This window comes from Chrysochloris asiatica, unplaced genomic scaffold, assembly GCF_000296735.1.
Source record: "Chrysochloris asiatica unplaced genomic scaffold, ChrAsi1.0 scaffold00054, whole genome shotgun sequence".
Classification (NCBI taxonomy): domain Eukaryota; kingdom Metazoa; phylum Chordata; class Mammalia; order Afrosoricida; family Chrysochloridae; genus Chrysochloris; species Chrysochloris asiatica.
In genome coordinates this window covers 10,092,249-10,119,924 of record NW_006408572.1, presented here as the reverse complement: position 1 = coordinate 10,119,924, position 27,676 = coordinate 10,092,249, and the positions used below count along the sequence as shown (strand labels likewise).

General features: G+C 46.8%; 1 protein-coding gene across 1 annotated transcript; it reads right to left on the bottom strand.

Moving 5' to 3' along the window:
- Positions 1–3,249: 3,249 nt before the first annotated feature.
- ARHGEF15 (Rho guanine nucleotide exchange factor (GEF) 15) lies at positions 3,250–13,381 on the bottom strand. The gene is made up of 15 exons (XM_006863409.1): positions 12,763–13,381; positions 12,183–12,512; positions 11,891–11,945; positions 10,732–10,790; positions 10,420–10,631; positions 10,146–10,306; positions 9,830–9,982; positions 9,582–9,711; positions 6,561–6,635; positions 6,368–6,460; positions 6,124–6,284; positions 5,874–6,026; positions 5,656–5,738; positions 5,444–5,548; positions 3,250–3,401 (listed from the first exon to the last, which is right to left on the bottom strand). Exons 1-15 carry the CDS (start codon positions 13,379–13,381, stop codon positions 3,250–3,252), a joined length of 2,541 nt encoding a protein of 846 aa, XP_006863471.1.
- Positions 13,382–27,676: the final 14,295 nt, after the last annotated feature.

The window sequence follows — 27,676 nt, the reverse complement described above, 5'->3', positions numbered from 1 at the left end:
ATTCGAACTCATAATGACACCGTAATTTCTGATACTGTAAATCTTTATGGGAGCAGAAAGCCTCATCTTTTTCCCACAGAGCAACTAATGGATTTGAACTGCCAACCTTGCAGTTAGCTTATCCTATAGTTTTTATGCTACAGCACCAGCAGGGCTCCTTGTGACAAAGAGAGAAAGGATTTCAGGATGAGCCAAGTTACTTAATTGCCATCTGTACCACCTAAACCCGCCCATCATTCCCCTTCCTGTCTTCCTTACACAGTCGCCATTCCCATCTCTCACCCACTTTCTCTTCACACAGTGTTCCAGGTGCCCCCACTTGGTCCTTTTCTTGTAGCTGTGCTTCATCCTCTCAACCCTCCCAGATGGAACTTCCCAGACTGCAGACCACCCTTTCAGAACTGTCATGCTGCACAGGGTACCACTTACCCATCTCACCCTACCTCTGTGACATGATCACAGTCAGGGCTGATTTTTTTTTTTTTTTTTCATAACACTTGCAGCTTTCTGGCTTTATCTTACTAATGGCTTACTTGGTAATTTTGTCTCCTCTAGCTAGAACAAAGGCTGCTTGAAAGCAGGGTTTTTGTCCTTTTCATCACCTGGCAGATCTAAGGCAATAAGTAATTTTTGGTGTTGAATTGAATTAAACACAGAGATGCTTGCCTGGTCAATAGAGGATGTTTGTTCCTTGCTGGTTTGTTTTTGTTCTTGCTGCATCTTCTATTTCCTGCCCTGCTAGAGTCCAGCCAAGCAGTTGTAAACCTCCTCCCAGTAGTTTAGATCCCTCAGGCACTATGGGAGGACCAACACACTCAGGCCTTGGTCTCTGAACCTGTTACCACAGAGCTGATCTCTGCTTTTGAAGCATCCCTTTTCAACCAGCCTCATCCCCCTTTATAAAACCACTGGAGACCATTGCCCCTTGAGGCATACACTCCTCTGAAGAGACTCGATGTAATTCCACAAGCATTTATTGAGGATTTCCCATATGCCAGGCACTGTGCAAAGCATCCCCAAAGACATGGGCTATATAACAAATGCCTGTGTCCTTATTCCTCTGAGATTCCTGGAATCCCTGCACCTCTGTGATCAGCACATAAGTTTCTGACCTGGGCAAGTTGCCAAGCATGAGCAGAGGGAAAGATGTGGATGGCCAAGGCCCAGATCTAGGCCCAACAGCTATTTGCTCCAGTCTGTCTCTGCTCCTCACATTCTCCTGGCATCATGTTGGGACAATTTCTCATTTCCAAGCAGATGTTCTGGATGCAATTGGACAACAATACTAGCTCTCAATTCTTGCTCTACTGCTTGGCCCAGCATTTCTGTAAGAGGACCAAGATGAAGGCAAGAAAGTTCGGAAAGTTCACCAGTCAGCCCATGATTCACAGCTGCCATTTCTTCACCCAAGCCTGGAACCCATAGCAGGTCTGAAGACTGAGGTGAGGGTTGGCCGACTGGTTATAGTTCAGGTTGGGGGATCTATTGGCAGGGTCCTGGAGAGCAGGCTATGAAGCAGGAAAGACTTACAGACTTCAGGGCGCCTTGGGCTCCCACTCCTGGCCGTCCTTATTTCCTCAAACTTATCTGCCAGTTGCTTGGCTGCTCCATAACATGACCCACCAACTGTCATGGAACTTTGGCCTCCAAGAGAAACAGCACCCATAGATCTCATACCCAGTTTTGGCCCCAATCTGCACCAAGCACACTCGTCTTTGGAGCCCAGACCAAGTGTCTTTTTTGGAAAGAATAACAGGAAAAATGGGAGTGAGGGAAGAAATGGATCACTCAGTCATCAGGGGTGGGGGGCAACCACCACACACTATATTCAATAGATTAGATTCACCTCCCTCCACACACATACTGACACACATGTTCTCTGAGATACACATTCTGGAATGTCCTAGAAAAGGGGGTGTGGCTTGAGCGGGCACAGAAGATGTCCTTGGAATGGACTCTAATACTTCCCTGTCTCAAAGGGTAGGAACCATCATAACTATAGAGCCAAGTAGGGTCGTTTCTGGTCTCTGGGACCCAGACCACAGTCTTTATTGCTGGATGGGTCCCTGTTCATCCCTGTTGACTATTTTATCTTAGGACTTTATCTCCAATGTGTCCCTTTTTAAAAACTGCATTGACCTAGCTTCATCTTCCTTGGCTGTGAGCATATCAGGAGTACTCATTAAGGAGCTCTGGTAGCATGGTGGTTACAAATTGGGCTGCGAACCACAGGGTTATCAGTTAGAAACTACCAGCTGTTCTGCGGAAGAAAGATGAGGCAGTCTGCTCCTGTAAAGATTTACAGCCTCAGAAACTCTGTACAGGGTCGCTATGAGTCGGAACTGACTCCACGGCACATAACCACCACCATTAATATCAGAGGCTCAGCCAGCTCAGTGCCCATTAATTGCTCTGCACTAAGCCTCTAGAGGAAGCCTGGTGTGACGCTGTGGGCTAATGCATCAGACTGCAAAGTCGTTTGAACTGAAAGGTCGGTGGTTCAAGCTCACCGGAAACCCTATATAGGGTCGCTATGGGTCGGAATCGACTCGATGGCACTTAACAACAACAACAACAAAGCCTCTAAAAGTCCCTGAATGGCACAAAATGTTAGGTACTTGGTTACTAACAGAAAGGTTGGTGGTTGGAAGTACTTCAGAAGACAGACTGGCAATCTGCTTCTGAAAGGTCATAGCCTGGAAAACCCTATGGCATCGCTCTATTCTGCACACGGGGCCAAGTTGAGTCGGAGTTGTCTCAACAGTAACTAACAACTAAGCCTCTGGAGCCCCTGGGTGATGCAAACAGTGAAATGTATTTGGCTGCTAACTGAAAGGTTGGAGGTTGGTGAGTGGAGTCCACCAGGAAGTTCCTTAGAAGATCTACTACCAAAAAAATCAGTCATTGAAAACTCTATGGAGCACAGTGCTCCTCTGACACACATGAAGCCCCATGAGTCAGGATCATATCGATGACTATTGGTTTTTACTAAGCCTCTTCCTCCATTAGGAATACATTCAATTCATCCTCATTCTTCCTTATTGCTGTAGGCTCAGGTGGCCCTGTTTTCCTTTGGCTGCCTTGTCCTGAAGCTTGGTCTCTGTTGGTTGCCACTCGAGGTAGTGTTGTCACTGACAAAGAATCCATGGATAGGTGGGCTTTGTCCTCTCTGACTGAGGATTTTAGCCAACTCTGTTCCCATGGGCCATGCTGCCAGCTGTCCCAACTGGTGCCCCCTCCCAGCCTGCATTAGGGTGGGGGGGCACTGGAGGTGCCTGTAGAGGACCCAACAGCTTCGAGAAGCCTCTGGTGCTGACGAAGGTGCTTCCTCCGTTCATGTTCCCCTGTGACTTCACACACCAGTTGGGCAGGGAAGGCCCCAGGGACCCCCTTCAGCCAGCCTAGGGAAAGAAAGGGCAAGGGGGGACGTCAGGTAAGGAGGACAAGAGAAGCCCTGGTGGAAAGCTAAGGCCTCTTGGTAGGTGGGTATGGAATTAGTAGAGAAGCCTTCAGCATTAGTAGAAACATTACTGAAATGGAGGTGACAGCCCTGAAGAGAGGTTGGAATCATGCTGTGTCAAACCCTGTAATGTTGGCTCATCTCATTCAGAGTCCATGCCCAAGTCTTTACAACCACCTACAAGGACTCAGAGGAGCTCTGGTAGCATAGTGGTTACAAATCGGGCTGCCAACCTCAAGGTCAGCAGTTCGAAACTACCAGCTGTTCCACATGAGAAAGATGAGGCTTTCTGCTCCCGTAAAGATTTGTAGCCTCAGAAACCCTGAACAGGGTCGCTATGGGTCAGAACCAACTCCACGGCACATAACCACCACCACGAGGATTCACATGATCTGGTCCTTGTTACATCTATAATCTACTTCTTCTTTTTCCTTGCTCCCTTTAGTTACACTGGCCTCCTTGCTAGTCCTCAAACTCCTTGAGCCTTTGGGCCTTTCTTTGCATTGACTACTGCTTCTGACTGGGATGCTTTTTCCCCCAGATACCCATGTGGCTAAATTCCTCACCTCTATCAAGCCATTGCTGCCAGGTTGTCTTCTCAATGAACCCCACCTTAACCTTGCCATTTAAAATTGTAACCCTACTTAACCCTGCAATGAGCTCCGGTTACATAATGGTTATGAGTCGGGCTGCTAACCTCAAGGTCAGCAGTTTGAAACTACCAACCGTTCCGCGGGAGAAAGATGAGGCTTTCTGCTCCCATAAAGATTTACAGCTTTGGAGACACTATGCAGGGTTGCTATGAGTCGGAACTGACTTCCTGGCATACCACTACCACCAGTTGCTCAGCCGAAGTAAGAAAGATGAGGCAGTCTGCTTCCATAAAGATTTGTAGCCTCAGAAACCCTATAGAGCAATTTTACTCTGTCCTATATGGAGTTCCCTGGTATGGCACTGCGGGTTAATGTGCTGGGCTGCAAGGTCAGCTTAAACCTCAAGGTTGGCAGTTCAAGCTCACCAGCCGCTTCTTGGAAACAGGATCGATATGAGGCAGAACTGACTCGACAGCACTTAACAACAATAACAACATATGGAGTTCAGGAGCCCTGGTGTGGCACTGTAGGATCAGCACTGGACTATGAACCATGAGGTCAGCAGTTCAAATCCACCAGCTCCTTGAAAACCCTATTATGAGTCAGAACCAACTTGATAGCACTTAACAACACTAACCACAAGGTCTGTGGTTCAAACCCACCACTAACTCCTCAGGAACCTTATACAGGGTCAATATGAATCAGAACTAATTCAATGGCACTTAACAATAACATATATATTGAGTTCAGGAGTCCTGGTGTGGTGCTGTAGAATAAGCACTAGACTGCTAACCAAGAGGCAAACCCACTAGCTGCTCCTTGGGAATATCGGACCCAACTCCATGACATTTAATAATAACAACAATACAAGGGCACTATGAATGTACTGTATAATGTTCTTACCCATTTTACTTGGAGTAGTATAGTGGTTACGAGTTGGGCTGCTAGCCACAAGGTCAACAGTTCAAATCTACCATGGGAAAAAGATGAGACTTTCTGCTCTCATAAAGATTTACAGCTTCGGAAACCCTATACAGGATATCATTATGAGTCAGAACTGACTCAACAGCACACAACTAACTAACCAATTCATTTTACTTATTCTCTCTCCGCTTCCGCTGCTAGAATGTAAACTCTTGAAGGGCAGGAATCATCGTGTTTGGCTCAGGAGGATTGCCTACAACAGTGATCAGCATCTGTTGTTGTTGTTGTTGTCTGACTTACAGCGAACCTGTATAGGGTTTCAAGGTGAATTTGAACCGCCAACCTTGTGGTTCAAACCGACCTTGCACACTAGTGCTTATCTTACAGCACTGCACCAGGATTCCTGCTGAGCATCTAATAGGTGCTTAATAAATACTTATTGAATGAATAAGTAACAATCGCTCACCTTCAGGACCCTTGTGCCGGTGCTTGGGGGGACTCCTGGATACCAGACTCCGTCCCTCAGTCTTAGCAGGTGTTGAAGACTCTGAACAAATTTCCTGGGAACATTCTGATTGAGAGTAGAAGGCATTGCAAGAGAATCAAGACTCTTTAGCTCTTCCCCTGTGTTCCCCTTAAGACTCAGTTTACCTTCCCTCCCCCCAACCCGGGACTCACCACAGTCCTCATAGATGGTATCTGGGGAGCAGGGGAGGGGACCTGGAGTCGGGAAGGCTCCTAGCCAGCGCTGCATGTCTGATCTAGAAGGGATATAGGGACAGATCATAGTTGGACCAAGGAGTTAGGCAGGGATCACCGAGGAGAAACAGTGGGGAGAAAGCTGAGGTTTGAGAGGTCAGAGAAAATCTAAGAGGCCTGACGGAGACACTACTCACAGGGATGAAGCTTGGAGTAACCGGTGGGTGGGGCGGCCCTGGTGGTTGCTGAGAAGGGAGAGGCGGAACGTAGGGGGTCCTGATGGATCTGGCACTTGCTGGGCCTGGACCAGCGAGCGATGGGCATAGTCCAGAACCTGCAGCCGTTGCCCACTGCCAAGGAAAGAGAGGGTTCAGTGTGAGAGCAGGGCTTCACCTGGACCCCTTCTTTTCCACCCTAGCCTGGGCATCCTCCCTCCCTGGGAGCCACCTCTTGGGTTGAGTGATGAGCAGCAAGTCACTGAAGAGCAGCAAGCAGAGAGGAGTGAAGCGGGGACGGGAGGGGAAGAGCACGCCACCCCTCCGGCACCCCAGCTCTGTCAGCTCCCCCTGCAGCTCCAGGCGCCTTGACCAGGAGACCAAGGGCAGGGCCTGTGAGGAAACAAGAGGCTCTGGAACAGGTGGCCTTGAAGCTCTGAGGAAAGGGCAGGTAGGACGTCTGGGCAGGGACCGACCTTGACTTTATGGAAGCGCAGCCTTTGGGTGAGACGGATCAGCTCCTCAGTCTGTTTCATGCGCCCCACCTCAGCACTACAGCGCTCAATGATCTGGGGAAGGGGAGCCAGGTCACCCAGCCCTGAGGCAGCCCCTGCTCCCTGCCACCCCTCCCACCTCTCTCTACCAACCTCAGCACCCCCTCCTACCCACCTTGCTGATAGCACCCAGAGCCTTCTGGGCATTCTCCTGTCGGCTGGACCCCTCCTCTGTTTGGTGCAGGATATTCTGGGGAGAAAGAGGAGGAGGCCACAGCTCAGAGGACCCTAACTGACTTGGAGAAATGCTCAGTTTGGTGGAGAAATCGTTTAACAAGTCTGAGTGCCTGCATAACCCTGAGCAAGTCATGCTACTGCTCCAAGCTCAGTTTCCCCATCTGTTAAATGGGCCATTATTGTTGTTAAGTACCATCAAGTCAGTTCCAACTCATAGTGTTTTATTTGAATATTAATTACCCACAACAATAGGGAGCCCTGGTAACATAGTGGGTTAACCTTATAGTTGAGCTAACTACTAGCTTAGCAGTTCAAATCTACCAACTGCTCCTCAGGAGGAAGATGAGAATTTCTGTTCCCGTAAAGATTTACAGCCTTGGAAATCCTATACAGGGTTGCTGAGTTGGAACCGACTCAGTGGTACACAGCCACCACCACCCACAACAATTAGTACAAACAATATTTTGTTGTTGTTAAGTGCTGTCAAGTCCGTTTCATCTCACAGTGACCCTGGATTGGATTTCCAAGGCTGTAAATCTTTGCAGGATCAGAAAGCCTCATCTTTCTCCTGCGGAGTGGCTGGCAGGACCTTGTGGTTTGCGGTCCAATACTTATCCTCTAGAACTACTGTGTTCCTGTAAACAATATAACAGAGTGGTTAAGAATGGATTTAAGTTCTATCTCCATCAATTTAGTATCTGTATGACCTGGGGCAAGTCTGTAAAATGGGGTTAATAATAGTCCCTCCCTTCACAGGACTCCAGGTGTGGCACTATAGGATCAGCACTGGACTGTGAACTACAAGGTTGGCAGTTCAAACCCACCAGCTCTTCCTCAGAAACTCTATACAGGATGGTTATGAGTTGGAACAGACACGACTGCTCTTAATAACAACTCTTCATACAGTTGTTGGTAAGGTTAGATGGGTCCATCACAGGTAAACAAGAGCATTCAATAGGCATTGGCAGTTGTGATGACTATCATTATTATAATTGTGCTGTCTGTATTGAGAATGTATGAAGGTAAATAAGACATTGAGCAGTTGATAATCTAGTTAGAGACTCTTCATACTAAGATTCTCACCATACTGAGTGACCTGGTTTTAGAGTAGGCAAGATTTCTAGCTTGCAGTAGGAATGCTACTCTTTTCCCCCCCACTATTTTCAACCCTTTTATAGAGAATTTTGGAGCTCTCGGGTGATATAAACAATTAATGCACTTGCCTGCTAACGGAAATCAGCTATTAACCCAAAGGTTGGGAATTCAAGTCCACCCAGAGGAACCTCAGAAGAAAGGCCTGGCAATCTGCTTCCAAATAATCAACCACTGAGAGCTCAATATAGCACAGTTATACTCTGATACACTTGGGTTTGCATGAGTGGGAGTCAGCTTGACTGCAATTTGGCTTGGTGCTTTTTTTCTGTTTCTCTTTTTTAAGACATTCTTTTCTTAATCACCCCCTACCATGAAATTTTGGAGTCCTGGTATGGTGCTATAGGATAAGTACTAGACCAAAAGGTCGGTTTGAACTCCATGATCGCTGGTGAAAACCCACCAGCGGTTCCTTGGAAACCCTATACAGGATCACTATGAGTGGAAACCAACTCGACAGTACTTAACAATGACAGCCATGTAATTTTAATAGCGTAGCTATAACTGTAAATCTCTTCATGTACTATGGCCCTTTGGAAGACCACAGCCATTGAAATGTCTAAGATTCCCCAGTCCACCGCATCTCACAAGAACTTGCTCCCTAAGGGTGATATCGTTACCTTTGAGAATGCATGTAGTAGAAGACTGGAGCTGGAGAAGACCTTGAAGACCACTCACTACATTCCCCTGAAGCCCAGAGAGGAGAAGGGTCTCAGAAGTTAGCAGCCTAGCTACATCTAGTATTAGCATCTCTCACCAGAGGCTCTTCCTTCACCCATGCTGCCCCTTGGGGCATCTGAGGAGCTCCAGGCAAGAGTTGGTGGGTCTTTGACTGAGAGGCCCAGAGTAGAAATGTAATTTGAAGACTTCTGTATCAGGTAGAAGGAGCCCTGATTGTGCTGTAGGATAAGCACTGGACTCCTAACTACAAGCTTGGGAGTTCAATTCCATGGGAGAAAGATGAGACTTTCTGCCCCCGGAAAGATTTACAGCCCTGGAAACCCTATGCAGGGTCGCTATGAGTCGGAACCGACTCCACGGCACATAACAACAACAACAAAAGCTTTGCAGCCTCAGAAACTCTGTAAGGGTCCTTATGAGTCAGACTCGGCTTGATGACAGCCAGTTTTCTTCTGGTTTTGGTGTAATGTGGAAGAGGAGCCCTGGTGGTATAGCATGTCAAGCACTGTACTGCTAAACACAAGATTGGCAGTTTAAACCCACCAGCCGCTCCAAGATGAGGCTCTCTGCTTCCCTGGTGGCACTGTGGATTAATGTGCTGGACTGCAAAGTCGGTTTGAACTGCAAGGTCGGTGGTTCAAGCTCACCAGACGCTTCTCAGAAGCCCTACACAGGATCTCTATGGGTTGGACTGACTCGACAGACACTTAACAATAACAAAAGAGCAACTGGAGTCCTGGTGTGGTGCTGTGGACTAATGCACTGAACTGCAAGGTCTGTGTGAACCGCAAGGTCAGCAATTCAAGCTCACGAGCCACTCCTTGGAAACCCTATGCAGGGTCACTATGAGTCGGAACAGACTCGGCAGCACTTAACAGCAACAACAACAAAGAGCAATTGGTCAAGTCCAACCAGAGATACCTCAGAAGAAAGGACTGGTAAATCAGTCTGTGAAAACCCTGGAGAGCACAGCTCTACTCTGACATGCATGGGGTTGCCAGGAGTCGGAAATTGGTGGTGCTCATGGTGGTGTAAAAAATGGTGATGGACAGGCAACAGGCCCCTGGGTAGGGTTCTCCAACTGGGGCTGGTGGGGTAAGAAAGTCCACCAAGCCAGGATGCGTACCTGCAGCAGCATGCGGAGCCGAGTGATGCGCTGAAAGGGCAGCAGCAGAAAAGATGGCAACGGGAGTCGCTCACACTTGGGGAGGCTCTGTAGCCGCTGCAACTCCGCGGAGAAGCGTATGTTTGTGTCCCTGCAAAAGGAAGGCCAGGCAGCATGTATCTACCTTGAGACCCTCCCCAGGTCCTGAGCTGGTTTCCCAGCCTGCTCGAATTGAGACTGCCCCCCAGCTTCTTCTGAGGGGTTCTTACAGGAGGCGGCTGTAGGTCTCCTCTTGATACTGTTGGTTCCGTACGTAATCTACGTACACTGAGAAAGGGCCCACGGCATGGGCGTGCACCACATCACACAGGTCACTGATGTGAGGGGAGGAGCGCACACGTGATAGTAACGTTCCTAGAAACCTGGAGACGTGTAGGGGAGAAACAAACAATGGAAGGGACAGAGAACCAGGCCTCCTGGATTCTCCAGGGAAGAGCTGGAAACTAACTGGGCCCACGGAAGAGGACAACCCAAGATGGGAAGAAAGGCTGGGGAGTGCTTGGACCCTGAGTCCCACTGACTGACCGCTCACTGACTCCCTGGACTCGCTGTACATTGGAGAAGAGCGTGTGATGATCCCTGGGGGTGAGCGTGTCCCGGAGTGCCTGACTGAGCACAAATGTGTCAGTCAGCAGCCGCAGAGAGCGCAGGTAGGAGGCCTCGGACGTCACCACCTCAAACAGGCTCTGAGGAAAGACAGGGCAGTAGAGGAAATCACAGTTCATGGCCAGCCCAGGACTTAGGCCACTCTTCCCCTACACCCAGTCTGCCAATTTTAACGCCAGGTGCAGCCACCCACCTCTTGCATTCGCCTCTCCTGGGAGCTGAGCGTCTCGAGGAGGCCACTGGATCTAACAGCCGGAAGCTCCTGCCACAATGTGTTGCGAGGTCCAGGGGGCCGTGACAAAGTGGGAGCATCACCAGGATTTGTTAGTGAAGAACTCACATCCTCACCAACCCCCCACAACTCCTCTGAGAGCACAGCTGCCCGATAAGTCTGGTACAGGGGTTCTGGAACGCAGAAGTACCCATCAGTGAGGTCCAGTTTCCCCAGACTTCCTCCCCTGTTTAATGATCACAACAGGGACCCCAACGAAGTAAGAGGTCTCACCATCCTGCAGGGGCAACTCCCAGTTCTGTTCCTTCAGCTCCTCTAGTCCCTCCTCATCTCTGTGAAGAGAAACAAGGCCAGGAGCCCTAAAGCCACTGCTGCCGCCCACCTCCAGGGGATGCTGTTCACAGAGGTATGCACAGAGGACTCACCAGACCAAACCCCAGATTTTATTATGTACCTGCTGCAGGGGAGACCCTGACCTATGTGAACTCTGCCCATCATTGTGTGCCAAAAAACAAAACCAAACTCACTGCTGTCCAGTCACAGTTGACCCTATAGGGTAGAGTAGAACTGCTCCCTAGGGTTGCCAAGAATCTTTAAGGCCCCTCAGAGTGACTGGTAGGTTTAAGCAGCCAACCTTTTGAATTAACAGTCCAATACCTAATTCACTATGCTATGGGGGCTCTTCATTTTGTGCTATAGAAGCCGCCATTGTCTAGAATGTTCTATCTGTGTGCCTCAGTGAAAGTCAACATGATCAAATTCACAATCTTACACCTTCCCTTGTTCTAATCATCAGCATCATCACACACCCACTCCTACTAGCCACAACCGGGAGAATGATCTCCCACAATACTAGTAAATGTTTGTTGAATAAATAAATAAATCAGAATTAACTCTAATATAATGATGGTAAATCTAAAACAATTTTAACAAGTCCAGATAACTTAGAAGAGGTGTTCATGGCTGCTAATGGATTTGTGAACATTACTTAAAAGGAGGGGGATGGGAACTAAAACAGAGCCCAGCTGACACCATATCCCACATGCCAACTGCTCTATGAAAGTAGTTGCATTTCGTAAGTATTCTATAGAGGAAGACTGAGATCCAGAAAGGCTGCAGAACTAATAAGACAGAATTGTGAGCAGAAACCAGGTTTGCTTGTCTCTAGAGTCTCAGCCTTTCTTCATATCACCTTGTGGAAGTGGGATTTAATTGGACATGAAGGTTTGTCTACCCTCAGGTAGTTGTTAAGTGCTGTCAAGTCAGTTCCAACCCATAGCAACCCTGTCTAGGGTTTCCTAGTGAGCTTGAACAGCCGATCTTGCGGTTCAAATGACTTTTCAGTCCAGCGCATTAACCCACAACGGCACACAAGGACTCCTAGGTAGGAGTATAGGAATGGGGATATAGGTAAAGGTTGGATATTTGGTACCTGTCCTCCATGGTTGCTGGTGAAGTGTTGCAAAGAGTTTCATCAGGACTGTCCCCTGAAGAGAGAACCCAGAGTGAAGAGATGCCCCAGTTCAGGACTCCAAACTCTAGCTACAGCAGAGACTATTACCTACCAAAATGATAACTCCCATAAACCCCAGCAAAGCAGCTGATGAAAGACTAAAAAGCACAGGACCTATTGGGGGTTGTAGTTCCTAGATTTTTAAAGAACTCTTCACTTCATCCACTCTTTCTCTTCACAACCTAGGGGTCCAACCCCACAGGCTCTGTACCTGTTTGGATTCCATCTTCGGAGGGCAGATCAGAATCTGACTGTGCGGGATCCCCACTGGAGGCATCCAGTCTCACTTGAGCTGGCTTGCGGGGCTTGAGGGGTGGCAGGAGTTTGCGTTCCGCAGTGGAGCGGTAGGACGTGAGAACAACTGGGGGGTGATTGCTGTTTGGAGGGTTGGGGCGGGAGCGGGAGGTCCGAAGTGGGGAGGCCCTGCAGGGAGCCCTAGGGCCATCCTCACAGCTCCGAACAGGTACCCATCGGAGCTCCAGGCCAGGCCGGGCTATGTGGCAGACACAGGGGCAGCAGGGAGGGCAGGCCAGGGCAACATCTGTAGGACACAGCGATATCTTAAGAAGAAAGTCCCTGGGGCCCAACCCCACCCTGCCCAAGCCTCCTCCCTAACTTTAACCATACAACTACAGAAACATGGAGGTTTAGCCCCAAGCACCTGTCTTCCCAACCCTGATTTTCCTCAAACTCTCAGAGATTATGAAGCCAGATTTTCCAAACACAAAAATCCCCTCTTAAAGAAGATGAGTTGGGTTGGGGCCACCCTAGTCCTGCCGCCATGCCCTTACCTGTAGCTCCGTTCTCCTGGGACCCACTCCCAGAGAGGATGCTCTGGGGAGCCTCTCTCTCCCCATTCATATCTACTCCACTTTGAGGACTCAGCTCCAGGGCTTCGGAAGCTTGGGTCCTGCCTTCAGTCCCCCACTCAAACTTTCCAGCCAGCCTCCGCACAGTGCCAGGGGCTGAGGCAGAGCCATCCTGGGCCTGGGCCTGGGCCTGGGCCCCAGGGAGCAGAGGCAGAGATGTGTGAGATGACCCAGAGGGCTTGGGTGGAGGAACTGGAGACCGGGGAACAGGCTCTGGGGAGATGGAGCGTCGGGACACAGGAGTGGGAGTATTGGAAGATGAGCCTGGAGAATTTGGGGAATCAAGGCTGACTTTAGAAGCTGAGGGAGGCAGAAGGGCAGGAGGCTTGAGGCATGCACCTGGGGGCTCCCAGAAGATGGGGGTGCACATGGGAGTTGGTACATCATTGGAAGTGGGGGTAGGCTCTTGTAGGGAAGAACCATTGTGGGGGAGCCCTGGGGTCTGGGCAGCTCCCCGGAGGCGCGAAGGAGGGCGAGGGCGAATGATCCGGGGGGGCTTCTGGGTAGGAGGTGTTGCTGCAGGAAGAGACTGGGCTGACATCTTCCTCAGAGTTCTTCAAAAGAGTGAGGCAGTCTGCGGGAGTCATCCCCTGTGAAGAAGGGAGAGAGGCCTTCAGTGCGCCCCAGGTGTGTGGACCTGTGGCCTTTAAGGAATCCGGCCTTCCACCCACCCTCTGCAGACAATTCCAAGTCAATTCTAAGTCAACCCAATCAAAGGGGGAAAGAAATCATTTGCAAGTGAATGAGCCAGATTCTACAGTCCGGAGGGAAGATGGGGCACTTCCTAGTTTTCACTTACTTTCTTCTCTCCTCTCCACTTCTCGCTGCCCCCCACCCCCTTTCTCATTCTGCCTCTTGAGGATCCTGGACCCTCCTGGCCAGCCTTTCTCAGCCTCCATTTATCTGCTGTTGCTATAGTCAGGCCAGAGGAGGCTGGGGGCAGGGGACACCTGCGTAAAGACCCAAGTTGAGGGGTGGGTGTGAAAGAGAGCAGGATTCGGCTTGCCAAGAGAGCCTGCTGTGTGTTTGTGTGTCTGCTTTAAATGTGGACCCGGTGAGTGTGTGTGGTGGGTGAGCACATGTTCTGTGTGTGGTCCTGAGGAGTTGTGGGATGTGCTTCCTGAGTAGGAATATAGTGGGGAAAGTGGTGTGTGCAGTGTGTGTTCCATTAAGAAGTATGTGTGAGAGAGAGAGTGTGTGTGTGTGTGTGTGTGTGCATGCCCAGGCCTGGGATGTGAAGGATGCATCACTGTTTCCCTGCTCCAACTGGCCCTCCGCCCCCCATTTCCCAGTTCCTCTCTCTGGACTCTCCCTTTCCGGATTATTTTTAGTCTCCTTTTCCTGCCATGAAGATTCCCGGAGCCTCTGACCCCAGGAGGCCCTAGGCATGGTCTCTTATCCCCACTTCTCCTGGCACACATAAAGGCATCAGGAGAGCTCTGGGCCCTGCCAGGATGCCTGGGGAGTGGCCTGGAGACCAGACTGAAGGCAAGAGCCTGGGAGATCAGGATGGTAGGGGCTGAGTTTCTCTTTCTTCCTCAGAAAGGAGCTGGAGGGTCAGGGGTAAGGGTGGAGTACCTCCAACTCTTTTCAGGAATCAGAGGAGGAATCTGACCCCTCCAAGCCCAAGATGAGGTTTTGAAAAAAATTATATGGCCTGTGGACAGCAGACTAGGAGTCTTAGAGTTTATGGCATTGTGTCTCTGTCAGGAAGCCCTTTTGCGAGGTGAGTCAGGCAGCACCTTACAGCTGACCAGCTCCTATATAGTCCCTGCCTAGCTCAGGGAACCTGCCCCTACTCTTAGGTACCTGCGATTTGCTTCCTTCCCAACCTCCCACTCTGGCTTCTTGTCGCAAGACCCAGGTATTCTGGCCCCAAGCACTCACCCTTGAGTATCCTCCATTCTCAGTCACCTCCCAGGGCTGAGTGAGTAGGGGCAGGAAACAGGAATCGGATCCTACTCCCAACCGGACACCCCCCCTCCCCAACACACAACCACACCACGGTACTCCACATGCGCACACCCAGGCTCTGGAATATGTGGAGACCCAGCATCCTGGGTCTGGCAGGTTAAAAGGGTCTGGGGAAAGGCGGCACCTCACGTTTGGAAGGAAGTAGACTGTTCTATATGTGCTTGTTCTGTCTACATAGCTGTGTCGAGGCACTACTTTTGTTCATGTGGACAGTGGGCTAGGCTTGCAGTGGGTGGAGATGAGGATGGGGTGGAGGTAAGGACATGACTATCAAGAAGCACCTAAGTTAGGGGATGGTGTTGTGTTCCTCTAAGCCCACCTTTCCCACGGCTCCCACTATAGCCTGTCTCTTTAATTTCTAATCTGTGGTCCAGGGTATGAGCTAGCCCTCTATTTTACAAGGAACTCTCAGCATAAGCTTCCCAAGAATTTACCTTTATCTTTCTTGAAGCAGCAACTATTTTCCGCTTGTACTGCCTGCCTCTTGGAGCTAGGAGTGCAGTGGGCCGCCTGTTGAAAGGTCTCCGAGTGGCTGTTCCTCCGTGTTTCTGGGACAGGAATCCAGGAGCCAGATTGAGATCTCTGCAGAGGAAGCTGGTTCCTCAGCCCCACCCGGCCATTGTGTCAGGCGATGTAAGAGATTGTGTGTGTTTGTGTGTGTGCGCGTGTATTTGTAGGAGGGAAAGGAGGTGGGGAGGAGAGCTGAGATCTATGTCCTCCAGTTGGGTAGGACATTTGCTGTGACCCCCACCCACTCACCGTTATCAGTGTCTGTTTCTCTGGACCCCAGCCCCTGGCTCTCCCAGTTCCATTGAGTAGCATTGGTGATAATGGGCTAGGAGGGGCTGAGGTGGGCAGGGGTCCCTTTTGCCTAATTTGCTCTATGATTGAGTTTAGTTCCCAGGGCTGGAGGTGTCATTAAATCTATTGAGGGGGTGGAATGAGCCACACCCGAGCCTGGGAAGTAGTGTGGTAGAAGGAAGATCCCAGAGCAGTTGAAAACTCTGGGGGGCCTCTGCCCACACCCCGGTGCCAGCCTTTGCTAGACTTTCATATATACACACACACACTCCAAACAAGATACTGGGATGAAAATCCAGAAAGCTGGGATAAAAAATGCTACCTTTTTGTTGTTACTGTTTTGTGTTTTTTGTAATCTGAATAAAAGTCAAATTTCTTATCCAAACCCACTGCCATCAAGTTGATACCAACACAAAGTGATCCTTATGCAAGGTTTCCAAGTCTGTAAATATTTATGGGAGCAGGGAGCAGACAGCCTCATCTTTCTCCCGAGATGTGGCTGGTGGGTTTGAACCACTAACCTTTCTATTAGAGCCCAATGCCAAATCCACAGCGCCACCTACAGTGACCAACAATGCCTCACTGATCTGCACACTCCCCTCACTCTCTTCTCAGGAACATTACTGCCTCTGGACTTTTACACTGGTGTTTCCTCTGCCTAGAAACCCCAGACAGGATATCCCCATGGATGATTCCCTCACTTCCTTCAAGTCTTTACTCAAATGTCACCTTCCTAATGAGATCTACCCTGACCACTGTTTAAATCACAGGCCACTCTACCTCACACCCCAGTACTGGTGTGGTGCTGTGGGATCAGGTACTGGACCACAAGGTCAGCAGTTCAAACTCACCAGCTGCTCCTCGGAAGCTCTATACAGGGTCACTATAAGTTAGAACTGGCTCGAGGGCACTTAACAACAACTACCCCATACCACATTCCAGACCTCCCTCTATTCTCATAGCAATTATAGCATAGTGGTAATGAATCCGGCTGCGAACCTTAAGGCCAGCAGTTTGAAACTACCAGCCGCTCCGCGGGAGAAAGATGAGGCGTTCTGCTCCCGTAAAGATTTACAGCCTCGGAAACCCTGTACAGGGTCGCTATGGGTCGGAACCGACTCGATGGCACATAACAACAACAACACAACCCCATACCATATTCCAGACTTCCCTCTATTCTCATAGCAATTATGCCTTATAATCCACCTATACTTTATAATCCACCATAGAGTTTACTTACATTTATAGTTGTTAAGTACCGTCGAGTCAGTATGCCAGGATTCCATAGTATATTCAATGATCTTTTCACACTGAAAAGGAATACCTTGAGGTAAGATCTTTGTTTGGTTGGTTTACTCATGTATCCTAGTTCTAGAACAATAAACCAGTTGCCATCAAGTTGATTCTGACTCATGGTGAGCCCATGTGTGCAGAATAGAATTGCACTCCATAAGGTTTTCATAATTGTGACCTTTTGGAAGCTCACTGGACTTTCTGGATGGGTTTGAACCTCAGACCTTTCAGTTGTTGTGTGTACAAGCAATGGTCTGTCTTTGAGGAGAGAGAGGTTACAGATGACTGTAGTAAAGGTGAGGATCAGGTACCCATGGCACAGGGACTGAGGTTAAGCTGTGTGTTTAACTGCCTTTGCCACCTAGAGGCAACCAGGAACACAGTTTGCTGTTGTTGTTGTTAAGTGCCATCAAGTTGGTTCTGACTTGTAGGGAGCTTGTATAGTGTTTCCAAGGAGCAGCTGGTGGGTTTGAACTGCCAACCTTGTGGTTAGCAGTCCAGTGCTTATCCTACAGCACCACACCAGGACTATAGGAACATAATGATGGTGGTGGTGCTTGTGTGCCACCGAATTGGTTCCAACTCATAGCAACCCTGTACAGCATTTCCAAGGAGCAGCTGGTGGGTTTGAACCATCAATTTTGTAGTTAGAAGTCCAGTGCTTATCATACAGCATCACACCAGAACTCCAGGAACATATATAAACATGAATAAATATTTGATTAAACTAAATAAAATTCAGTCCTTCCCTTAGTCCACAACTATTCCTTCTCAATGGACCATTTCTATAATTCTGTTATCGCATTAGATTCCTATTATACACACACACACCACACCTATACATCAGGGCCAAGCATCCCAGCCTTCAGAAATCCTATTAACAAAGCTACATGCACATGCAGCCAAATGAATTTTGTTTTGGTTTTGCTAAAATGAGAATACTTCTATTAGTTTTGATACTTGAAAAATAACATTTTAAGATACCACTCATTCCCACCCCCTTAATACACAGGGTAGACAGAGATGGGCAACTTGGACATTTGGCTACCCAAAATGGGGGGCGGGATCTACAAAGGCAAGAAGTGACTGGCTTACAAGCTTTAAAAAGGGAACCTAGATCCAGAGGGCATGGAGGAAGGTAGAATCTCCACTGAGTAGTATCCAATCTGTGTGGGTGGGGCTGATGAAAGGAGATGGGGATAGCACTCATGTGGCACAATAATGAATAATTACTATCAGGACTGACTGTGCAGGTTGGAAATGGAAATGTAGACATTTTGTATGAAAAGGAGGGGAGTGGTTGACTTTGCAGTCCAGGAGCAGAGGTCTCTGGAACCATAAAGGGAGAAGAGCAGAGAGCGAAACCCTACTCAGAGAAACAGTGACGCCAGAGATGGAGGCAGAGACGATGACACAGAGAGATGGAGCGGCTGGGGACTTCAGACCCAGAGAGGGAGGGGGCAGGCTTGCGGGGTATACCCTTTGGTGGTTTGATGATTCAAGGAGGGGATTGTAACCATGGCAATGAAATGATATATGATAGGTTGAATGTAAAGCTAATATTCTCCCATGTAAACTATCACATAATTCACAATAAAACATTTTTTTTTTAAATCCACTAACTAAAAAATGCCAGATGTCAGCTATAAACATGGGTGGCATTTGGTACAGCAGTAACCATACCAGGTCTGAGTGCGAATGTGGGGTCTCAAGAGTGGGGAGCAGATGGTTTGGGCAGGCCCATGACCTTGATCTCTGTCTTTCTTGTCTGGTTTGAGCATATCTAAAGACCTTTTATCTGTCTAGGGGAGAAACTTCAACTCCCAAAGGCAGAAGAGCATATTTTGGGTAACTCAAGCTCTTTGGAACTATACTAAGACACTAAGAATGTTCCAACACTACTGACAAAGAGGTTCTGTTGATGTTCCCTTGATGGTCCCAGGGACCTCCACTCCTAGACTGAACAGTTAATCACTCCCCTCCTTGCTACAAAACGTCTACCTTTACATTTCCAACCCTCACAATCAGTCCTGATAACAATTATTCACTATTGTATCACAAGAGTCCTATCCTATCCTCATCTCCTTTCATCAGCCCTGCCCAGACAGATTAGATAGTACTCAGTGGAGATTCTACCTTCCTCCACGCCCTCTGGATCTAGGCTCCCTCTTGAAAGCTTGTAAGCCAGTCACTTCTTGCTTTTGTAGCTCCCCCATTTTGGGTAGCCAATGTCCAAGTTGCCCACCCCTGTCTACTCTGTGTATGGAGGGGGTGGGAATGATCCTCGCTGTAAAGATTTGTTCCCTCTTTTGAGCTACTGCATCCATATGTGTAAGTTAAGTTCATCAAATTGTATTAGATTACTCTTTTTTTTTCCCTCTTCTTTCTTCTAGTTGAGCTCTGATCATCCAGTCATTGAAGCCAGGTCAAGTAGGTATTATCTGCAAGTGTGGGTGTTCTTATGCATATGCCCTCTCTTCTTATCAGCTGGTCGCTTCACTCTCCATTCTAGTCATCTGTGTCTATGTCACTGACTCTGGGCCCAAGAGTCCCCAGGTCTTGCCACACTGCTGGCCGACCAGGTCTCCACCCGGTTTCACAAGAGTCTGTTGAATGTTGTAGGGCTTAGCTCGTAGCTTCATTGCTGTTTTCCCTCACTTCCCCTTGTCGATGATGAATGTGGTCACCAATCAGAGCGTGTATTCCCATTGAGTCTTAGTCTTGAAGGGGTTTGAGCATATCTAAAGACCTTTTATCTGTCTAGGTGAGAGATGTCAACTCCCAAAGGCAGAAGAGCATATTTTGGGTAATTCAAGCTCTTTGAAACTACACTAAGACACTGCCTTCTCCTTTTTAACTATTTTCCATGTTGTTACATGGAATTTTCCTGGAATATAATATTGCATCAGCTTTATTTTGCCACAGTGGTAACAACAATTGGGAAATTTAGAAAACTCTCCATCTGCCACCTGAGTCTATGTGGTTCCACTGGGCAAACAATCACAGCAGCTGCCTTCTGGCCATGTGACGCAGGTTTTGCCAATCACAGTACTTCATTCCTCTAGCTCTAGAGGTTGGCCTAGGAACAAATGAGTCGCTCCAGCCAAGATGTTGTTGTTGTTAGGTGCCATCGAGTTGGTACCAACTCACAGTGACCCTGTGCACAGCAGAACGAAACACTGCCCAATCCTGGGCCAGCCTCCCTATTCCTGCCACACTTGAGTCCATCGATGATGCCACCTGGCCAATCCATCTCATTGAGGGTCTTTCTCTTTTTTTTCCCCCTCTTTTTCTCTGACCCTGTCCCTACCAAACATGATATCCTTCTCCAGTGACTGGTCCCTCCTGAAAATATGTCCAAAGTATGAGAGACGAAGTTTGGCCATCCTGGCCTCCAAGGAGCACTCTGGCTGCACTTCTTCTAACACGGATCTGTTTGTTCTTTTGGCAGTCCATGGCACTTTCAATATTCTCCTCCAACACCATAACTCAAATGCGTCAATTCTTCTATAGCCTCTAGGCAAAACAAACTTTCCTCCAAGGCCACAAGGTTGTTAAGTGCTGTTTCCAACTCTTAGCGAACCTGTGTACAGGGTTTCCGAGGAGCGGCTGATGTGTTTGAATGGCCGACCTTGTATTTCCCAGTCCAATGGTTATCCTACAGCCCCACACCATAAGTCCAAAGCCTAACAGAGGCCACAAAGTATTAACAGTTAAGTCAGGTCAGGAGCTCTCTGTGTTTTGGTTTCTCTTCCCCAACAAATGGAGGAAATCAGTCAATGGTGGGAGAAATTGAGCCCACTGCCTGAGGGAAGCAGAGCCAAGAGAAGGAAGGGAAAAGGGAGAAGGGAGATTGGCACCACCATTTGAGCCCCTTGGACTTCCCAGTTACCTGAGCCAGTACATTCCCTTTTGTGTTACAGTTTGTGAGCTGGCTCTATATCACCACTGAAAGAATATTGGCCATTACAATCCATTGCCTTGTGCAGGACACTGGGGTAACTTCCAGTTTTACCATTATAAATAATGCTACAATGAACATCTTTGTGCAAAAAAGAAAAACCCTTTGTATTGGAAATACTCTTAATGAAGTAACACTAGGAGCTTCAATGTGATTGATCTTGATTTTGCTTGGAGATTCTTTTCTGGAAGGATAGAGTCCTTCAGTGTCTTCCTGAGCCTCCACATCAGGAAACCTCAGCCCTCCCATATAACAATATCTGCAACAACCCCTCCTGTCCCAAATGCCCTGTTGCAGTGTGACTGCTCCTATTCCCACTAAGAGGAGTAATCCATTCCCCTTCCCATTGAATCTGGCCCTGTGATTTGCTTTAATCAATAGACTATCTGGGAAATGAATCTGTGCCAGTGTGGGGCTTAGGTTTTAAAAGAGCTGGTAGGTTCCACTTTGTTCTCTCATAAGCCAGCCATCACATAAGAAGTGTGTTGTTGTTTGTTGTTAAGTGCCGTCGAGTCGATTCCTAAAAAGTATAGGTTGGATTAATGACTGATGAGAGGCCAGGTAGAAGGAGACGCCACATGGAGGAGAACCAAGATGCCCCAGCCATCAACTAGCACCAAAGTCTTTTGGCATGTGAGCAATGCCATCTTGGATCCTCCAAACCAAAAACAAAACCAAATCCACCGCCATCAAGTCAATTCTGACTCATCATGACCCTATATAGGGTTTCTCAGATTATAAATCTTTATGGGATCAGATAGCCCTACCTTTCTTCAGTGAAATGGCCGGTGGGTGGGTTTGAATCGCTGATGAATGCCTAATCTATTGTGTCACCACGGGGTCCTTTCAGATCATCAAGCACCATTCAAATACCCCATGTCCCTACTGGGCCCAAATTCCTGATTCAAAGACACTGAGCAATAAAATGATTCCTGTTTTAAAGCCACTACTCTTTAGGGGGTGATTCACTATGTAGCAACAGATTGTCAAAGTCTTTTCTTGTCACTGGGGATGCTAAGCTGGTGGAACTAGGCCTAGAGCTTTTGGTGACCATCTGTGAGGTGACCTGAGAAGAAAACCAACATCATAGGAAGGTGGACCAATGAGCCCTTACTTCTGCTGGCCTGAAGTCATATTGATGTTTGGCCTTTTCAGTTATGTGAGCCAATACATCCCCTTTTGAGTTGGTTTCTGTCACAACTCATTCCCACCAACCCACTCCACCTCAAAAATAATTCCTTCCTGAGGAGAGCTCATAATGAGAGAAGTGTTGAGTCTTACTGGTCCAAAGCCAGGACTTTGAAGTTCAATAGAAACTTATTGAGTAAAGAACACTTGGGTCTCCTTTTCTGTCAGACAGCTAGCTAGTAGGGCTAAGTAGCTTATCTGTGCTATGGCAAAAATCAGGAAGGGGAAGGCTGGCCTCCTTTGGAGATCTATGCAGGTTCTAATCTAGGTAAGGAGAGACTCAGAGGATTCTATTGAATCTCTGCCACCAGGTAGAATCTGAACATTTCAGAGGCAGGTGTGCAACAGGCACAGCTCAGTGACTTCCAAGCTTCTGCACCTTCTTGCCTCCTCTCTTGGTGGTATTACCCCTCGTCTCAGACACCTGCAGCCATTTGTTCCTCCTCTCTTCTCCTCTTGTCTGTCTCAGGAACTCACACCTGAGAAACAATGGTAACCACTTACAGCAATCAAGACAGCTAAAGTACTAGTGAAAGAACACATGTAAACCAATGGAACAAAATAGGCAGCCCAGAAATAGACATATACACAAATTTCATCAACACATCTTCATACGTGTTATTAGGAGGGACCAGTCCCTGGAGAAAGACATCATGCTTGGTAAAGCACAGGGTCAGCGAACAAAAGAAAGATGGATTGACATAGTGGCAGCAACTGCAGCAACGGGCTCAAACGTAACAACAACTGTGAGGCTAGGATGGTGCTGGATCTGACAGTTTCACACTTTTGTACATAAGGTTTTGTATTGACATGACAGCACCTAACAATATCTTTGGCAAAAGAGCAGAGGACCTCAGTGGAGAAAGCACAGTCTTTTTAACGAATTGTGCTGGAACAATTGTACAACTGTATGCAGAAAAATAAAAAATCTAGACATAGATGTCACTCACATCATTTGCAAAAAATCCATTCAAAATGGATCACAGACCTATATTAATGGAAACCATATAACTAGGTAAAATTATAAGAGAAAATATAGGCAACCTTGGGTTTAGTGATACATTTTTAGATGTGATACCAAAAGCACAATCCATGAAAGAAAAAAAAAAACTTGATAAATTGAATTTTATTATTATAAAACCTTCTGCTCTACAAAAGACACTGTTAAGAGAATGAAAACACAAGCCACAGACTGGAAGAAAATATTTGAAAAGCACATATTTAATAAAGGATTTGCATCCAAAGTATATTAAAAAAAACTCTTACAACTCAACAATACAAAAACAAACAACCCAACTATAAAATGGGTAAAAAATATGGATAGACCCTCCTGGTATGGCCACAAGGTCAGCTTGAACGACGAGGTTGTAAGTTCAAACCCACCAGCTGCTTCTTGGAAACCCTTACAGGGTGACTATGAGTCAGGACTGACTCCATGGCACTTAACAACAACAACAACAACAACAATGCTCAACAAACAGATAAGCATATGAGATACCCTACTGGAATGGCTAAAATCTGAGATACTGAACACTAAATGCTGGTGAGGACGTGGAGGTTTCGTAAATGCAAAATGGTATTGCTACTTTGGAAGACAGGTGGGTAGTTTTTTTGACAAAGCTAAACATAGGCTTACCATACTATCTAGCAATTTTGCTCTTTGGTATTTACCTAATTGATTTGAAAACTTTTGGCCACACAAAAACCTGCATGCAAATGTTTATAGCATCTTTAATCATGAGTGCCCCAAACTGGAAGCAATCAAGACGTCCTTCATTTGGTGAATGGATAAACCAACTGTGGTACATCCAGACAATGGAGTATTATTTAGTGATAAAGAGAAATGAGCTATCAAGCCATAAAAAGATATGGATGAACCCTAAATGTTCATTGCTAACTCAAAGATGCCAGTATGAAAATGCTACTTAGTATGCTTCCAATTGTACCCACTCCTCACTTATCAACATGGTTAGGTTCCAAAGACCAGGTCATTATCCGAAAATCAGTGTTATTGGAAAATGGAGGATGACCACACCAGATCACAAAATGGATGTTGGCAACATCAGTATTGCTATTGTTAAGTGTTCCAGCCAGAGTGACCCTGCATAGGGTTTCCAAGGAGCAGCTGGTGAATTTGAACCGTCGACCTTTTGGATCAAACCAAATTTGCAGTCCTGCGCAATTGTCTAAGGATCATGGCCCAGCTAAGTTGACACCTAACTTTAACTATCACAACCAGCATTACTTTTGCCTCATATCTTGGCGCTCATTACTGCCAGATATATATTGTTCATGCACAAAAATAGTAAGATTTCTTACTATGGTCATAAATGTGAACTGTCAGATAACAAGGTAGTCAATAATTGAGGAGTATGTGTATATGACATTTTAGAAAAGATCAGTGGTTGCCAGAAAGGGTTGAATTGTATTATACTGTAATGGTGGATGCATTTTTACATTTGTCAAAACCCATAGAAATTTACAACACAAGGAATGAACCTTAATGTTTGCAAACAACAACAACAAAAAATCATTCAGGAAGTCACAGAATCCTAGAACGGAATGCAGACTGTTACAAAAGAATCTTTAGGATATTACAAATTTATAAAACAATCTCACTAAAAGGCGTAAGAGAAGGGCGCTGACCTAAATTAACTTTGGATATAAATGGAGTCTATAAGATTAAAGGAGCTCTGGTAGCGTAGTGGTTTCGAATCGGGCTGCGAACCTTAAGGTCAGCAGTTCAAAACTATCAGCCTCTCTGAGGGAGAAAGATGAGGCTTTCTACTCCCATAAGGATTTATACCCTCGGAAACCCTGTACAGATTAAAGATTAAAGGCAAAAGGAATCAAACCACAGATAAGGTTAATAAAGTTGTTTTACACAAGAGTATGGGCTAACAATACTGATTTTCTTATACAGTATACTAGAATTGTTCAAGAGGAAAAAAAGAGTCCAAATTAAAAATATTTTAGAGACTATTAAGTCTTAAAAGGGACAAAGATTAGACAAAGACAAATCATCCAGATGAGAGAAACCATCAGTATGAAGTCATAATGGTGCCTAAAGGATTCATGGCCATGTGGTTAATGAAATATACACCCAAATCCACTACCATCAAGTTGAATCCACTGCATAGGTTTCCTGAGGCTATTAATCTTTACAGGAGCAGAAAGTCACATCTTTCTCCTGCAGAGCAACTGGTGAGTTTGAACTGCTGACCTTGCAGTGAGCAGTCCAGTGCTTATCCTACAGTGCCACCAGAACTCTTTGCTGTCAAGTTGATTCTGACTCACAGCAGCCCCATTAGTTTTGGTATAGAATTGCATACCACAGGGTTTTCAATGGCCAAGTTTTCACAAGTAGACTGCCAGGCCAAAGGAAATCGTCACAAAACCATGACTGGTGGCAGGTCAAGTCATCACTGTAGCAAACAACAGAAGCAAGGAAAGGACCAGGATTGGTATAAATACATAATTTTCAGATTTTAAGTTTCTCAGAAGAGGTTGGGGTATGATTCAATGACTCATGATTATGTGGCCCTGAGCCATATCCACTAGTTATCTGTAAGTCACGGAGGGCACACCCAGGCAAGTTCTCTGAAGGCAAGACTGCTCCTCCCAGGGCCACTAGGGGTGTCGTGATCTACTTCAAACACACGCTGCCTGAGGGCAAAGCTTTTCACTTGTTGATGAATAGGAAGAACTCTAATGGAGGCTGAATTTATGTCAAGAATCAAAATGGAGTTAGGGCTTCCACTGTAAACCACAAACCAAGTGTTTTCGATTTTAAACTCTAATACAGAATTGAACAATTAAATAATGGATGGTGAATGGTAGGAACCAGGTTTCTCACTATTAGAATGGTAGTTTACAGATAAGCAAGGGATTGGTTGGTTGGTTATATGCCAATCCTGTATAGGGTTTCTGAGGCTGTAAATCTTTTTCCCATGGAACAACTGGTAGTTTCAAAGGGCTAACCTTGAGGTTAGCAGCCCAACTCATAACCACTAAACTAGCAGAGCTTCTAAAGCAAGGGGAGGAAGCTAGAAAAATCCATGGGGTAATGGATTATAATATAAACACTGGATTGCTAACCACAAGGTCAACCCACCAGCCTCTCCTCAGAAATCCCATACATGGTTGCTATGAGTCAGGACTGACTCCACGACACTTAACAGCAATATACACATTAAAGAGTCCTCCTAGTGCAGTGGTTTAAGTGTTGGGCTGCTAGCTGCACTGTCAGCGGTTCAAGCCCACCATCTGCTCCATGAGAGAAAGATGAGGCTATAAAGTTTTAGTGTCAGAAATCTTAGGGAGCAGTTCTACATTGTCCTATAAGATCACACTGAGTCACAATCATTAGAAGTCTTGGTGGCACCGTGATTAAGTGCTCAGCTGCTAACCAAAAGTTAGTGGTTCCAACCTACCAGCCACTTGATGGGAGAAAGATGTCACAGTGGGCTTCTATAAAGATTTACAACCTCAGAAACCCTCTGGGGCAGTACTGCTCTGTCCTACAAGGTCACTATGAGTCAGAATCGACTCCAAGGTTTTGTTTTTACATATACACTGTTTGGATATGTAATCCTGATGGCATGTTGCTGTTGACAGGTGCCAGTAAGTAAGCTCTGATTCATAGAGACCCTATGCACAACAGAATAAAACACTGCCTTGTCGGGTGGCCATTCTCACGATTGTTATATTTGAACCCACTGTTGGAGGCACTGTGTCAGTCCATCTCATTGGGGTCTTCCTCTTTTTCTCTGATCCTCTACTTAACCAAGTACAGTGTCCTTTTCTAGGGACTGGTCCCTCCTAATAACACATGTCCAAAGTAGAAGTTACAAAGTATCATCATCTTGACTTCTGAGGAGCGTTCTGGTTGTACTTCTTCAAAAACAGACTTGTTTGTTCTTCTGGCAATCCATGGTACTTCATTATTCTTTAGCAAATCATTCACATGCATCAATTCTTCTTCAGTCTTCCTTATTCATTGTCCAGCTTCCTCACACATATGAGGTGACTGAAAATATCATGTTTTAGGCTTCTTGTTGTCATTAAGTGCTGTCCAGTAATAGTGACCCTGTATAGGGTTTCTGAGGAGCTGATTCGAGGCCTGGGGCAGGAAATATATAAGCTGAGCCTGGAGTATTATGCAATGTCAAAACCTGGGAGGCAGAAGAGATTATTTCTTCTCTCCAGGCAGAATTCCAAATCATGGATGGAGCTATCCCACCCTCAAGGAGATGGAGCCTAAACTTCCCCTCCTTAAATATAGTTTGTACATACTGATTTCCTTCTAAAGAGTAGAGTATGAAAAGGGGGAAAGAAGAACATTACAGTGGGGAAACCTAACAAACATTGTCTCAACCAGATGGTCAAGGTCAATATCAATATCCCTGGTAGGACGTGATGAAAATGGAAGATGGAAGGTGAAGAACCCATAATCAAGAGAGAGAGAAAAAAAAAAAATCACAAAATCCTTGACCAGTACTCCCCCAAACTGTCAAAGTCATCAAAAACAAGGAACGTCTGGGAAACTCTCACAGTCAAAAGGAGCCCAAGAAGACACAACAATGTGATGTGAGATCTGGAATAAAGGACTGACATTAA

Coding starts and splice junctions, on each gene's coding strand:
- ARHGEF15 (XM_006863409.1), bottom strand. CDS start 13,381: ATGTCAGCCCAGTCTCTTCCTGCAGCAACACCTCCTACCCAGAAGCCC. Junction 9,983..10,145: donor GTCCAGGGAGTCAGTGAGCG/GTCAGTCAGTGG, acceptor ACACGTCTCCAG/GTTTCTAGGAACGTTACTAT. Junction 5,739..5,873: donor TTACTCCAAGCTTCATCCCT/GTGAGTAGTGTC, acceptor TATCCCTTCTAG/ATCAGACATGCAGCGCTGGC.